The sequence below is a fragment of the Ranitomeya imitator genome, chromosome 10 (genome assembly GCF_032444005.1).
Source record: "Ranitomeya imitator isolate aRanImi1 chromosome 10, aRanImi1.pri, whole genome shotgun sequence".
In the NCBI taxonomy this organism is placed as follows: Eukaryota; Metazoa; Chordata; class Amphibia; order Anura; family Dendrobatidae; genus Ranitomeya; species Ranitomeya imitator.
Genome location: NC_091291.1, coordinates 120,729,245 through 120,746,000, shown reverse-complemented (window position 1 = coordinate 120,746,000; position 16,756 = coordinate 120,729,245). Strand labels below are relative to the sequence as shown.

The 16,756-nt window shown below is 44.7% G+C and overlaps 1 protein-coding gene across 1 annotated transcript in view; it reads left to right on the top strand.

The window, feature by feature from the left end:
• LOC138652244 (uncharacterized) overlaps window positions 1-16,756 on the top strand; it is a 55,334-nt gene that overhangs the window by 20,458 nt on the left and 18,120 nt on the right. The window contains exons 11-17 of the mRNA XM_069743012.1: window positions 257-550; window positions 9,356-9,393; window positions 10,301-10,427; window positions 12,543-12,647; window positions 12,886-12,975; window positions 13,073-13,135; window positions 13,478-13,588. Of these exons, the coding sequence (XP_069599113.1) occupies window positions 257-550; window positions 9,356-9,393; window positions 10,301-10,427; window positions 12,543-12,647; window positions 12,886-12,975; window positions 13,073-13,135; window positions 13,478-13,588 (828 nt within the window). The remainder of the gene's footprint in view (window positions 1-256; window positions 551-9,355; window positions 9,394-10,300; window positions 10,428-12,542; window positions 12,648-12,885; window positions 12,976-13,072; window positions 13,136-13,477; window positions 13,589-16,756) is intronic.

Below are 16,756 nucleotides of genomic sequence, written 5' to 3'. Positions count from 1 at the left end.
AAACACAAAAAAAACAGAGGGGAAAAAAAGCTAATTGGACATAATTTCACACAAACCCCCCAAAATGGGCCTGAGAAAATTGGCGCCTCTCCAAAATTATGGGTAAACAATTTTGTTTCAAGCATGTGATGCTCCTTAAAACTCACCTGTGGCAAGTAACAGGTGTGGACTATATGAAAATTACAGCTGACACCAGATAAAAAGGAGAGAAGTTGACTCAATCTTTGCATTGTGTGTCTGTGTGGGCCACACTAAGCATGGAGAACAGAAAGAGCAGAAGAGAACTGTCTTGAGGACCTGAGAACCAAAATTGTTGAACAGTATCAACAATCTCAAGATTACAAGTCCATCTCCAAAGATCTTGATGTTCCTTTGTCCACGGTGTGCAACATAGTCAAGAAGATTACAACCCATGGCACTGTAGCTAATCTCCCTGGACAAGGACGGCAGAGAAAAATTGAAGAAAGGTTGGAATGCAGGATAGTTTGGATGGAGGATAACCAGCCACAATCAAGTTCCAAAGAAATTCAAGCTGTCCTGCAGGCACAGGGTGCATCAATGTAGGTGCAAACTGTCGAAATTTGGATTATCCCACTGCTGACACAGAGATATAAAGAAGCTAGACTGCAGTTTACCTAAATGTGAGTGAGCCAGAATCCTTCTGAGAAAGCATCTTGTGGACAGATGAGATCAAGATAAAGCTTTTTGGTAAAGCACATCATTCTAGTGGAGCAGTTTACAAAATTCCAGTTGAGAGGTGTAAGAAGCTTAATATTACGTTTAGGGTGCCAACAATTTTGCCTGGCCCATTTTGGGGGTTTTGTGTGTAATTATGACCAATGTGCCTTTTTTTTTTGTGTGTGTTCTTCCAATACACACAATGGAAATAAACGTGTGTAACAAAACATGTATCATTGCAATAATTTTCTGGGAGAAATATTTCATTCTCTGGAACAATTTCAAGCGCCAACACTTTTGGCCATGACTGTAAATTCAACTACATGACAGTACACATCACAAATGACCTGACGCCATGTAAAACTTCGCCCTGATCAATGGAGTTATGATGAATCACATGGCCTAATAACCAACATTTATAAGGGTTTCCAGAATCTGTAATAAGGGTCTACTTTTTTTTCCCCCTAGAACCATATGGGGAAATTCATGCAAGACTGGATACCTGTTTTGTGACATTTGCAAACATTTAACAACTTTTTGCATATTTATTCTGGCTTTGGTACTTTTGGTTTTTGCAAAGTCTATCTGTAATGCTGTATTTAAAAAATATATACAATTAGGAAAAATAAAATTGTAATGTGCATATATTAAAGCACTGAATTATTAATACAGTTCCATGATCTTGTGCCATGTGTGTCATAAATGTTGTCAACTCTGTATATTTGTACCTGTACGGAAAATATTGGGGTAGAAAACTGTCTAAACCTGGGGATTGGCGTCAGTATTTCTGATGCAGTAGTGGCCAACCCATGAAGCGAAGAGTGGTCACCAGCAGGGATGTGGAGTCGGATTCGGAGCCCATTTTGGTGGAATCCGAGTTGGTGTCATGGAAATTGAGGAGTCGGAGGTTTGGCTTATTGACTCTACAGCCCTGTCAGGGTTGTGGAGTTCGAGTCGGAGCCCATTTTGGTGGAGTCGGTGTCATGGAAATTGAGGAGTCGGAGGTTTGGCTTACTGAGTCTACAGCCCTGGTCAAAAAACACCTTCAAAAGAAAATATAGGGGTTTCCGACTCAGTTTGAACACAACAACAAAAGAAAAAACCCTCTAAATCTAAAATATACCTTTTATTCATATACGGTAGTTAAAAAATCCAATACCGGGTGACATAAATAACACTCACATATAGTAGCAAAAAAAATCAAATGACTCAATATAATTAACATATTTAATAGAGAAAAAGGGGGACTAATTTCACTCTAGTCGGCCCTAATGAGGCCCTACATGTCTGCTGAGGTTGGCACCCTAGTTGTTGACGACATGGCGCCCCCTGCTCAACGTCGGTGTCCCTAAGGTCCCTAAGTCACCCTAACATACCAAAGGATGTGACACACAGAAAAACACAAAAAAAATGACCCAGAAAATATGTAAAAAACATGAAAAAGGCTTATATCATAATATATAAGATGCTGGATGTACTATCAAGTAAGTGGCAGGGTCAGTGCCCAGACTCAGATGTTCACTAAATTATCTCCACCTAATGTTTGTGCAAAGAGCAAACAAAAAAAAATAATAAAAAAAAAATGGTAGGCTCTTATGCACAGAAAAGTCTCTATGCGTGTGAGTACAGATGTATAATAGGCTATCTAGCACATACCACAATTTTTATAGAAATTTGCGGTGCAAAATTCAACAAAATAAGCTAGTATAGCGAAAAGTGTGCCCTAATTAGGACATCACATTATAGCTGCAAACCAATCTGATCACATAGACACAACTTATTTATATAGTGGGCATACCACAAACAACACCTATAAATACACGTCCACTGTCAACATATGGACATAAGTCTCTTGAAGGAAGGTGTAATGACTTAAATTATAGTAGAATATAGACAGTACCACACAAAAAATACACAGCGCCCACATGTTAAAGCCGGTCATATGGAGTTAGAACAGACTCATTTCAGACAAAGCTGCCATGCTCAATAGCAGAAAATAGTCATAATACTTATCAGCCGTAGATAATAGGCAACCCGACGCGGTTCCCCCTCTGGATAAATGGAGGGTTCATCAGGGGGCAAAGATGGAGGTTAGCATCACCCCCAGCGGCCGAAAGAAAAATGCAATGTACATCCAGAATGCTGTAGATAAGCCCCTGATGCCGGTGGCCGCAGCTCATTCTTGAATTTTGGGGTGACGGGTTCCTTTTAAGCAAACAGGATGGGATTTATAGAAAAACACTAAAAATGCATGTAAAAAAATTCTCAAAAATGCAAGAAACCTAAGTGGTGCGCAAATGCTGCAGCAAATCTGCAGGATGAAAAACACACCAAGTACATATTGTGGGAACGTAGCCTAAGGGAATGTGCACGCAACATCTTTTTCAGGCGAATTTCCCCTGGAATCCACTTGAAAGGCGATGTAAAAGTATCCCCCAAAATGAATATATTGCACAGCAATGTAAAGAAAAAAGCATATGTCCCGTCTTATGTCACTCCTTTTAACTGATTCAATGTTCGGAAGCCTTGAATTGGTTAAAAAAGAGAAGAAATGCTCATTCTTCCGGTGTCGGATTCTCAAGAAGCACGCGGTCATGGGCCCTATGCATTCTCCCGGTCACATTCCAACTAGACGTGTCCAGCATTCCTCAGCGCAAGGGAAGTTAGCGAGGATGTGCACATCTAGTTGGAATATCGCCAGACCTATGCAAATTGTATACTTGATTTTTTTTTTGGTCGGGGACAATTAAAGTGAACCCGACAGGTGATTCAGGGGCTGCAGCATTTCAGAGGAAACAAAATGCGTCTGGGGGCGATGCATCTCACATGGCTAGTCTGAGGACGATCGCCGGTAGCATCTCCACGTCCCTCTCCCCTAGACTGACAGGTCTCTCCCTATGTGTGTACAGCGTTAGAAGAACCTCATGTGGCTACTGGCCACCACAGGCGAGCATGTCATGGCGGCCCAGCCTGCGTCCACCGCGGTATGGAGTGTCTGCGCCCACCACAGGCGAGCATGTCATGGCGGCCCAGCCTGCGTCCACCGCGGTATGGAGTGTCTGCGCCCACCACAGGCGAGCATGTCATGGCGGCCCATCCTGCATCCACCGCGGTATGGAGTGTCTGCGCCCACCACAGGCAAGCATGTCATGGCGGCCCAGCCTGCGTCCACCGCGGTATGGAGTGTCTGCGCCCACCACAGGCAAGCATGTCATGGCGGCCCAGCCTGCGTCCACCGCGGTATGGAGTGTCTGCGCCCACCACAGGCAAGCATGTCATGGCGGCCCAGCCTGCGTCCACCGCGGTATGGAGTGTCTGCGCCCACCACAGGCGAGCATGTCATGGCGGCCCAGCCTGCGTCCACCGCGGTATGGAGTGTCTGCGCCCACCACAGGCAAGCATGTCATGGCGGCCCAGCCTGCGTCCACCGCGGTATGGAGTGTCTGCGCCCACCACAGGCGAGCATGTCATGGCGGCCCAGCCTGCGTCCACCGCGGTATGGAGTGTCTGCGCCCACCACAGGCAAGCATGTCATGGCGGCCCAGCCTGCGTCCACCGCGGTATGGAGTGTCTGCGCCCACCACAGGCAAGCATGTCATGGCGGCCCAGCCTGCGTCCACCGCGGTATGGAGTGTCTGCGCCCACCACAGGCGAGCATGTCATGGCGGCCCAGCCTGCGTCCACCGCGGTATGGAGTGTCTGCGCCCACCACAGGCGAGCATGTCATGGCGGCCCATCCTGCATCCACCGCGGTATGGAGTGTCTGCGCCCACCACAGGCAAGCATGTCATGGCGGCCCAGCCTGCGTCCACCGCGGTATGGAGTGTCTGCGCCCACCACAGGCAAGCATGTCATGGCGGCCCAGCCTGCGTCCACCGCGGTATGGAGTGTCTGCGCCCACCACAGGCAAGCATGTCATGGCGGCCCAGCCTGCGTCCACCGCGGTATGGAGTGTCTGCGCCCACCACAGGCGAGCATGTCATGGCGGCCCAGCCTGCGTCCACCGCGGTATGGAGTGTCTGCGCCCACCACAGGCAAGCATGTCATGGCGGCCCAGCCTGCGTCCACCGCGGTATGGAGTGTCTGCGCCCACCACAGGCAAGCATGTCATGGCGGCCCAGCCTGCGTCCACCGCGGTATGGAGTGTCTGCGCCCACCACAGGCAAGCATGTCATGGCGGCCCAGCCTGCGTCCACCGCGGTATGGAGTGTCTGCGCCCACCACAGGCGAGCATGTCATGGCGGCCCAGCCTGCGTCCACCGCGGTATGGAGTGTCTGCGCCCACCACAGGCGAGCATGTCATGGCGGCCCAGCCTGCGTCCACCGCGGTATGGAGTGTCTGCGCCCACCACAGGCAAGCATGTCATGGCGGCCCAGCCTGCGTCCACCGCTGTATGGAGTGTCTGCGCCCACCACAGGCAAGCATGTCATGGCGGCCCATCCTGCATCCACCGCGGTATGGAGTGTCTGCGCCCACCACAGGCAAGCATGTCATGGCGGCCCAGCCTGCGTCCACCGCGGTATGGAGTGTCTGCGCTTCTTTAGGTGGTTGTTAGCGGTTTAGAAAAAGAGGTCGGGGGTGAGGACACAACGAAGGTGACGGTGGAACCGCTGAAAGATAACGAGCCGAGTCCGGTGGATATATTCCCCCCCACGCTGCTTCTGTATGGCCGCCATGTCATATTATGTCTCCCCTGGATTTTTTCATGAGCCAACTGATTAAAAGCAACGAGAAAATGTGACACTACACCGCCAAACTGGGCTGTGCACAACTGACAGGTTTTATAAGGAAAGTACCACTGTGCTGAGTGTATTGTGTGTGTCAGTGATTATTGTATACACCTTCATAGATCACTGTAGGCCGCATATATATCTGCATAGACACAGTAGGGCCCTGAGGTGCTGCCAATGGCATCAAGTACACTACAGTAATATATATATATATATATACTGTGGAGAGACTACCACGGTAAACACAACACAGCGCGCATGCGCAACACTAGAGCAGTGTGGAGAGACTACCACGGTAAACACACAACACAGCGCGCATGCGCAACACTAGAGCCGGCAAACTGCTCAGTGAGCACGCGTGAAGGTTGCTCCTCTCCGTCATCGCGCATGCGCGCTCCTCCGTCCATTGACTCGCGTGTAGAGGAAGTCGAATGTTTTTGCGTCCAGGCTGCGCCACTGTAATGCGAAGATCCACGCAGGTCCGTGTCACCTGTGGGTCCGGATGTGTGTGACTGATCCCAGACACTTGGGTTGACGTCACTTAGCTGCAGAGTTTGCAGGTAGCTTTAAAGCGCTAGTTTCTTTATGGACGTTTATAGCATAGCTGCGGGATGTGATGGGAGTGCCCCTTTAAATATGCTAATGAGCTTGATTTAACTGTTAATGCTTTGGGGTGTTTTTAATAGTTTACAGATTAATAGTCTGTAGGCATTATTATCATCATTGTTATTTATCACTTTATATTAATTTTTATCACATTATTTGGCAGATTATTATTTTTTTATCTTAGCTTATTATCACATTTATTATAATTATTCACTATTATTTATCACATTTTATTATTAATATTATTTTAGTTTATTACTGCAATTCTTGGTTTTATTATAATAATATTTTATTGCTATTATTATTACTATTGCTATCATTGTTATTGTTACTGTTGTTTTTATTATCATTATTACTACTATTATTCAGTTATTGCTATTACTTATTTCTGTGATCTTTTATTATGGATTATTACTATTGTTATCATTATTATTACGGTTGCTGCTGTTAGGCTACGTTCACATTTGCGTTGTGCGCCACTGCGTCGGCGACGCAACGCACAACGCAAACAAAAACGCAACAAAACGCACGCAAAAACGCTGCGTTTTGCGACACATATACGTCGTTTTTTGCCGAAATTTGGACGCAAGAAAAATGCAACTTGTTGCGTTTTCTTGGCCCCACGCTTGCGGCAAAAAAAACGCATGCGTCGCACAACGCATCACAAAAAGACGCATGCGTTCCCCCATGTTAAATATAGGGGCGCATGACGCAGGCGTCGCCGCTGCGTCGCCCTACGCAAACCCAACGCAAACATGCATAACGCTAATGTGAACGTAGCCTTATTGGTTGCTGTGAGTGCGAATCTGCAGGATTTGGGGGGAAATCTTCCTGCTGTCGCCCCCATGGAGCTGCTCAGTGTTGCAGACACTGGGGATGTTGCAGCCATTGCTGGTTCTTCTATAATAACGGAGAGGGAACATTTCAGACAGTTGTTTTCTAGCCTGCGGGATATAGACGAGCACCAGAGGGTATAAACCCCTTTATTCTGTGTTACCCCTGTTGATATACCTACGTATTGATTGCATTAAAGCGGGTTTTTGGCTCTGTTCTCTTCCACATCGGAGGTAACGGGTGCTGGTATGATCACCAGGTATTGTGCATGCGTCTCGGCAGCTCCGTGGGGTGGTTACAATACTGGCAATACTCTCCTCCAATGCAAAAGTTAACGGTGCTGGACAACCCCTTTATACACTGCTCAAAAAAATAAAGGGAGCACTAAAATCCCACATCCTAAATATCACTGAATGAAATATTCCAGTTGTAAATCTTTATTCATTACATAGTGGAATGTGTTGAGAACAGTAAAACATAAAAATGATCAACGTAAAACATCACAACTAATATCCCACAGAGGTCTGGAGTTGGAATGATGCTCAAAATCAAAGTGGAAAATCAAATTACAGGCTGATCCAACTTCAGTGGAAATGCCTCAAGACAAGGAAATGATGCTCAGTAGTGTGTGTGGCCTCCACGCGCCTGTATGACCTCCCTACAACGCCTGGGCATGCTCCTGATGAGGCTGCGGATGGTCTCCTGAGGGATCTCCTCCCAGATCTGGACTAAAGCATCCACCAACTCCTGTGGTGCAACGTGACGTTGGTGGATGGTGCGAGACATGATGTCCCAAATGTGTTCAGTCGGATTCAGGTCTGGGGAACGGGCTGGCCAGTTCATAGCTTCAGTGCCTTCGTCTAGCAGGAACTGCTGACACACTCCAGCCACATTATTCTGCATTAGGAGGAACCCAGGGCCAACCGCACCAGCATATGGTCTCACAAGGGGTCTGAGGATCTTATCTTGGTACCTAATGGCAGTCAGGCTACCTCTGGAGAGCACATGGAGGGCTGTGCGCCCCTCCAAAGTAATGCCACCCCACACCATTACTGAGCCACTGCCAAACCGGTCATGCTGAAGGATGTTGCAGGCAGCAGATTGCTCTCCACGGCGTCTCCAGACTCTGTCACGTCTGTCACATGTGCTCAATGTGAACCTGCTTTCACCTGTGAAGAGCACAGGGCGCCAGTGGCAAATTTGCCAATCCTGGTGTTCTGTGGCAAATGCCAAGCGTCCTGCACGGTGTTGGACTGTGAGCACAATCCCATCTGTGGACGTCGGGCACTCAGACCGTCCTCATGGAGTCGGTTTCTAACCATTTGTGCAGACACATGCACATTTGTGGCCTGCTGCTGGAGGTCATTTTGCAGGGCTCTGGCAGTGCTCCTCCTGTTCCTCCTTGCACAAAGGCTGAGGTAGCGGTCCTGCTGCTGGGTTGTTGTCCTCCTACGGCCCCTCCACATCTCCTGGTGTACTGGCCTGTCTCCTGGTAGCATCTCCAGCCTCTGGACACTACGCTGACAGACACAGAAAACCTTCTTGCCACAGCTTGCATTGATGTGCCATCCTGGATGAGCTGCACTACCTGAGCCACTTGTGTGGGTTGTAGAATCCGTCTCATGCTACCACGAGTGTGAAAGCACAACCAACATTCAAAAGTGACCAAAACATCAGCCAGAAAGCATTGGTACTGAGACGTGGTCTGTGGTCCCCACCTGCAGAACCACTCCTTTATTGAGTGTGTCTTGATAATTGCCAATAATTTCCATCTGTTGTCTATTCCATTTGCACAACAGCATGTGAAATTGATTGTCAATCAGTGTTGCTTCCTAAGTGGACAGTTTGATTTCACAGAAGTCTGATTTACTTGGAGTTATAGTCTGTTGTTTAAGTGTTCCCATTTTTTTTTTAGCAGTGTATTTAGACTTCACATTCTTCCTTTTGGTATCTACAGTCTTCTTGGCCCTCTGGCAGTGGCCGAACCAACACACTGCTTTATAGGAGCCTTAAAGGGGTTGTCTACTACTTAGATATTAATGGCTTGTCGGTCCGGCACATTCACTAATCAACTGTATTGCTCCGGTGTATACAAAAATACACAGCGTGCAGAGCCGCTCCGTGCACTGAGTGCAGCTCAGCTCCCATTGAAGTGAATCAGAATTGAGCTGCAGTACCCGGGAATGACCACTACATAGTGTATGGCGCTGTGCTGCACTGGCTGCCTACACTTTCTACATCCGGCCACTACTGAAGCTGCAGACGGCTGATCATGCTGATGTCGGGTGTGTGATCCTGCAGGATCTGATACTGATCTCTTGTCCTAGAGATAGGGAATGATAATGTATCCAAACAATTTATTTCCGGTACTCTTAATTATGTACAGGGGGTTTAAATTCATTTTTTTTATATTTCTGCTTTATATTTCAGGCTCTGGGGTCTAATGTCTTTTCTGAAATCCCAGATTGTTCCTTTTAACTAGACGTCCATCTTTGCCTTGATTAAGGATTTCCGATATTTGATGATTACAAAATGACCGTCCAGGTGAGAAATTATTAGTTGTGATTTGTAAGACTGTGCTCCTCTTACTGTGACCGATGTGTAACGGAATAAAGGGCACGATCTGATATTGGAAAGAAAAAAAACTTCTCCAGTCACCAGAGATTATCCGCACTGGTCCTGTTCTGATTAATTGGACCTGTGCATGACACTTGTTAGGTGCTGATCGGTTACCTCTGCAGTTGACCCTATCAGCATGCAACGATTAGGCTGCGGCTTATATATGCACAACTCCCAGCCTATAGATTGATTTGGGGTTGTCTAACCCCCTTCTTACCGATGGACGTACATAGACACCCTGATATGGAGTAACTTACTGCTTCAGATTGCACATATACTTTTAACTCCTCATATGCCACAGTAAAAATTAACCACGGCATCTAAGGTGGTTGACAATGGGAAAACGCTCCTTATATCAGATGCCCATCGACATCTCTGCTATGGGTTGCTACAGCCATGTTCAAAGGCCTAATAGATCTTTCAGGAGGTGGATCCGTGTAGTAGAACACTGATCGGTTTTTAAGTGTTAAAAATAAATTTTGAAAAAAACACCAATTTTATTAATAAAAAAAGATTTAGAATGCTGAAAACGTAGGCGCAGACTCCAGACCACCGATACCCATCATTCCGGACTGTGCAGAGTAGTAGGAGACTTATAAAAGATATATTTTGGGATATGCAGCAGAAGTTGGGGGCTTACATACAGGGTGATGGATTGCGGTTATAGATGAGTTTATAGGTGGTGGCTTTAGTTTATATTGGGAAAACCTGGTGACTGGTTCCATATAAGGATGGGTCATGAATATCCTAGTACTGGACGACCCCTTTAAGTGGTTATTGCTGGGGCCTTCTGAAAATAATATTCTTACTTTTTGCCTTTTTGTTTTTATAGGGTCCGATTACTTTCCAAGACGTTGCAGCTTCCTTTACAGAAGAGCAGTGGGTGCTGCTGGAGGACTGGCAGAAGGAGATTTACAGGACTGTAATAAAAGAGATACATGAAGCTATAATCTCTCTCGGTGAGTCTGCAGGAGGCATCACTGCAGGTGGCGGGCATATGTTCTGTAGGGTGCAGGATCCAGTATTTTGCTTATATATATGTTTGTGTGTATGGAAAAAAAATATAAGTTTTATATATATATATATATATATATATATAATGAGTTCCCTTAGGGGACTTAAAACCGTAATTGCTTATGCAGTACATTGTAATACTGTAATATAGGATTATATTGTGGAAAATATAGATATATTTATACATATACATTCAGTTTTTTATTTTTATATCTTTTGATCACTTACTGAGATATCTTATAACCTGTAACATGTTTTTTGGTTTAGGTTTTACGGCATTTATTGTGCGGTAAGAATGATCTGGTAATTTGATTCTCCAGCGCAGTACGATTACGTCAATACCAATGATGTATAGTGGTTTTTGTTTTTTGTTTTTTTCTATTTTGGTGGTTAAAAAAAAAAAAATGTTGAACTTTGTAAAAATAAAAGTAAAACACAATATAAAATGTCACATGTCAATATTTTGTGAGACCTATAATGTTGCCATTTTGTGTTGCTGAAGCTGTGTGGGGGCTTATTTATTTTATTTTTTCAGTTTGTGTGTGGCGAGCTGATTTTACCGCACTACATGCAATGTTTTGCTTGATTTGCGGCAACACTAAAAAAACTCAATTCTGACACTTATTTTTTTCTTTTTATTGCTTTTACCTTATGGGTTAATAAACTTTTATATTGTGATTGGACTTTTACAGATGCTACGAAGCAAAATGTGTTTATTTTTCTTACCATTTATTTCAGTCCCTTTACATTGCTTAACCTGCAGTCGTGTGTGTATATTTTTTTAATTTCTGTAGTTTTGAAGGGAGAAAAAAAGGAGGGATTTTAGTTTTTATATATTTCCTAAAACTTTTTTATTTTTACTTTATTTTTTTTAGTAGTCTCGTAGTATTGCAGCATAAAATTAAAATCTTGCTCTCCTGATGCTACTCTTTAAGGAGCACTGACATGGCAGGCACAGAGGCCATGGTAACTTATCGGTACCCTCACGACCATGATGTGGGTGGACGATGGGCACAGGGATCAGGAAGCCCCCTGGACTGCTCCCATGAAATGTCGCTGTCAGCATTTGACCAAGTCTTTTAAGGAGTTAACAGCAGCTATTGGAGCTCAGCTCCGATCTCTGCAGATGCCCATTGTATAACACAGCCGCCATCTGTCCGGTGTAATGCGGGCTCAGCTCCGATCTCTGCAGATGCTGAATGTATAACACAGCCACCATCTGTCCGGTGTAATGCGGGCTCAGCTCCGATCTCTGCAGATGCTCAATGTATAACACAGCCACCATCTGTCCGGTGTAATGCTGGCTCAGCTCCGATCTCTGCAGATGCTCAATGTATAACACAGCCACCATCTGTCCGGTGTAATGTGGGCTTAGCTCCGATCTCTGCAGATGCCAAATGTATAGCACAGCCGCCATTTGTCCGGTGTAATGCGGGCTCAGCTCCGATCTCTGCAGATGCCAAATGTATAACACAGACGCCATCTGTCCGGTGCAATGCAGGCTCAGCTCTGATCTCTGCAGATGCCAAATGTATAACACAGCCGCCATCTGTCCGGTGTAATGCGGGCTCAGCTCCGATCTCTGCAGATGCTGAATGTATAACACAGCCACCATCTGTTCGGTGTAATGCGGGCTCAGCTCCGATCTCTGCAGATGCCAAATGTATAGCACAGCCGCCATTTGTCCGGTGTAATGCGGGCTCAGCTCCGATCTCTGCAGATGCCAAATGTATAACACAGCCGCCATCTGTCCGGTGCAATGCGGGCTCAGCTCTGATCTCTGCAGATGCCAAATGTATAACACAGCCGCCATCTGTCCGGTGTAATGCGGGCTCAGCTCCGATCTCTACAGATGCCGAATGTGTAACACAGCCGCTATTTGTCCGGTGTAATGCAGGCTCAGCTCCGATCTCTGCAGATGCCGAATGTGTAACACAGCCGCTATCTGTCCGGTGTAATGCGGACTCAGCTCCTGAACCCCCTCCATACTCAGGCAGCCAATATTTGGACTCACCAGTACGACCAATGTCTGAAAGGAGTTAATACAGTTGTCTTTGCAGGATACACCATCATTGATCCGGACGTTGTGTTCAGCGTTAGGAAACGGGATGAATCTTGTGTTCGTGTGGACGATCAGTCAGTAGAGAAGAATGCAGGCAATGGAGGTGAGCGGTGTACTGGGGGTACTTTGGTGGGCACTAGTGTCTTGCTAGAAAACTATCGGAGCTGCTCATCTGAAAGGAGGGTATTCTGAAGAATACAAAATGACGTATAGGGACAGTAGACATTTGCCAATTTTTTTATTTTTTTGTTTTTTTTAACAATAATACAGCCTTTTTCTGGTTGATAACAGGGAGCAGTAGATTGCATTCATCCTGTATATTGCATATTTATTTTTTTCAGTCCTTCCTGATCTGTTCTTGAAGGTGAAGGCTGAACCTCCCGTAGAAACCGCACCGGAAAAACAACAGCTGGACGCTCTGCCTTCACCATGTGAGTATTACTAATACTATTACTACCAGATGCCTTTATTGCTTGTCAGTGCACAGAATAGTAAGATGTGATTTTTTTTTTTTTTCCGTTTCCACAGGTCCTTCAGCGTCTTCATTAAATGTAATAGAGGTGGACGCTGCGCTAGGACAGACGCTCACTAGTAAGTGTCCGGACCTCCGGAACGTGTCCTCCTGACCTCAAGGCCGGGGCCACTTTTTTGGCTGCAAAGACAGTCAATCGCTTTTGGAGAAGTGGACCCATCTGTTCTGGGGCCAGAACGGCCTACTAATTCCAATTGGTGCAGTGTAATGTTTCTTTTCCCAGAAAAGCGGAGCAGCGGGGGATTTAAACACATCCTGAGATGTTTCCCCCTCCCATAAAGTACATTTTATTGCATTGCACCCAGCATTGAGAACACAAGTTTTCGGATGACCCTTCTGGCGCATTTGCAGCAGGATACCATAATACGCGCATTATAATGTCACGTACTTATGTTTTATAGGTTCTCCACCAAAAAAGTCCAATGCCTTTCCTATAAAAGTGGAGGAAGAAGGATATGCAATAGATGAATATAATATTGGAGGAGGCAAGAAACAGCTGCGTCCTCCTGACGGTAAGAGGGTTACTTCTGCCTGGGTCATTCAGTCTTCAGCGGATTCCTGGATTGGAAAGGAATCGTGTCTCTGGGGCCGAGAACACAAAAGGAGAGTTCAGCTCCTGTCTGTTACATAAGATATTGCAGCAGACAAAGCTATTGTCATTTTTTCCACCATCATTAGGAACTCCTGGTTCAGTCTTCTGTGCTTTCTCATAACTCTGTGGAATGAGGGTTTAAAGGAAATACATTAGGCCTGATAACTATTTACATTGGCGCCTTTTTTTGCTTAATTTTTGGTGTTTTTTTTTTTTCAGCCGTTTTCATTTGCACTCTTATTATTCTTTTAAGTTGTGCCTTTTTTCTCCTACGCCTCATTGGGGCACACAGGACCATGGGTGTTATACGTAACACCCATGGTCATGTGTCCCCCAATGGTTGGCTCGAAGAAAAGGATTTTACGGTGAGTACACAAAAATCCCTATTTCTCCTACGCCTCATTGGGGACACAGGACCATGGGTGTTATGCATAACACCCATGGTCCTGTGTCCCCCAATGATTGGCTCGGAGAAAAGGATTTTATGGTGAGTACACAAAAATCCCTATTACTCTGTCACCTCATTGGCTGTGTCCCCCAATTAGAGGCTAAGATAAAGAGATTTTACGGTGAGTACACAAAAATCTCCTTTTTAAAAAACATCTGTTTCATATGTGTTTGCTTATTGTTGTTGTTTTCGTCTGATTCGTCAATTGCAGGTCGTTAGTTTTCTAAATGTATTCAAGTCTGTTTGCCCCCACCCCTATCATCACCTCCCCTACCACCACCTCTCCTACCACCACCACCACCTCCCCTTGTAGTGATTTTCTGTATGTCCTGAATTTTTTTTGTGTGCAAATTTTGTGACACCTGAGTAGAACATGTGACTTTCTCCTTCGCCTCATTGGGGGACACAGACCGTGGATGTACTTAACCCCTTAATGACCGCCAATACGCGTTTTAACTGACCTGACATATAAGAGAATAGCCTCCCCATACAGATGACAATCCAGCATCTGTTGGTTGTGCACTATAGCTGACAACTTGCTGTATCAGCCATGATCAGTATTTGCACCTTCTAAATCTGTTTAACCCCTTAGATGCTGCTGTCAATAGTGACTACATCATTATAAATGGTTAACAGAGTGTGGGGGCTTCTTCTTTATCCCAATTGGTGCCCTCACATCATGATTTTGTTGTCCTGATGTTTGCGATGGCAATTCATGACCAAATAGCGGCCTTAGAGTCTGACGGCTATAGTAATCTGTTTAGAAGTTAGCAACATTTAGGTGGTAAAAATACACATTTTCATTTCTGTCATGTCACTTTGCATTAATTCCTGTAAAGCACCTGATGGGTTAATAAACTACCTGACAGCAGTTTTCAATATGATTAGGGGTGCTGTTTTTAAAATGGTATCACGTTTGGGGGTTTCCCAATATATGGGACCCCTAAAGTCACTTCAAACATGGATAAGTCCCTAAAAAAATAAATGTGGTAAATTTCTTTGAAAAAATGAAAAATTGCTGCTACATTTTTAAACCTCCTAAAATGCTAACAAAATAAAATAACATTTTACAAATGGTGCTGATGTAAAGCCAACATGTGGGAAATGTTATTTATTAATGGTTTGCTGTTGTATGACTATCTGGATTAAAGGGATAATCATTCAAATTTAGAAAATTGCTAATTTTTTAACATTTTTCTCAAATTTTTTATATTTTTTATAAATAAACACAAAAAATGTTGAACTAAATTTACCATTATCATAAAGTATAATGTGTCACGAAAAAACAATCTCAAAATCACTGGGATTTGTTGAAGCGTTGCAGAGTTATTACCACATAAAGTGACACTGGTCAGATTTCAAAAATTTGGCTCGGTCACTAAGGGGTTAAAAACATGTTGAAATGGTTGAAAACAAAATTAACCCCTTAATGACCGCCAATACGTCTTTTAACTGACCTGAGATATAAGAGAATAGCCTCCCCATACAGATGACAATCCAGTAGCTGTCTGTTGTACACTATAGCTGACAACTTGCTGTATCAGCCACGATCAGTATTTGCACCTTCTAAATCTGTTTAACCCCTTAGATGCTGCTGTCAATAGTGACTACATCATTATAAATGGTTAACAGAGTGTGGGGGCTTCTTCTTTATCCCAATTGGTGCCCTCAGATCATGATTTTGTTGTCCTGATGTTTGCGGTGGCAATTCATGACCAAATAGCGGCCTTAGAGTCTGACGGCTGTAGTAATCTGTTTAGAAGTTAGCAACATTTAGGTGGTAAAATTACACATTTTCATTTCTGTCATGCCACTTTGCATTAATTCCTGTAAAGCACCTGAAGGGTTAATAAACTACCTGACAGCAGTTTTCAATATGTTTAGGGGTGCTGTTTTTAAAATGGTATCACGTTTCGGGGTTTCCCAATATATGGGACCCCTAAAGTCACTTCAAACATGGATAAGGGTACGTTCACATTTGCGGTTTGCGCCGCAGCGTCGCCGCCGCAACAAAACGCATGCGTCGTGCGGCCCTATCTTTAACATTGGCGCCGCATGGGGCCGCATGTGCATGCGTTGTGTTGCGTTTTACGCCGCATGCGGCGTTAGGGCGCACCTGTCTGGGCGCGGCAAACGCAACATGTTGGATTTTTTGTGCGGCGCCGACCTTTTAAAAAACGCATGCGTCGTGCGGCCCTATCTTTAACATTGGCACCGCATGGGGCCGCATGTGCATGCGTTTTGCTGCGTTTTTGTTTGCGTTGTGCGTTGCGGCGACGACGCTGCGGCGCACAACGCAAATGTGAACTTAGACTAAGTCCCTAAAAAAATTAATGTGGTAAATTTCTTTGAAAAAATGAAAAATTGCTGCTACATTTTTAAACCTCCTAAAATGCTAACAAAATAAAATAACATTTTACAAATGGTGCTGATGTGAAGCAGACATGTGGGAAATGTTATTTATTAATGGTTTGCTGTTGTATGACTATCTGGATTAAACGGATAATCATTCAAATTTAGAAAATTGCTAATTTTTTAACATTTTTCTCAAATTTTTTATATTTTTTATAAATAAACACAAAAAATGTTGAACTAAATTTACCATTATCATAAAGTATAATGTGTCACGAAAAAACATTC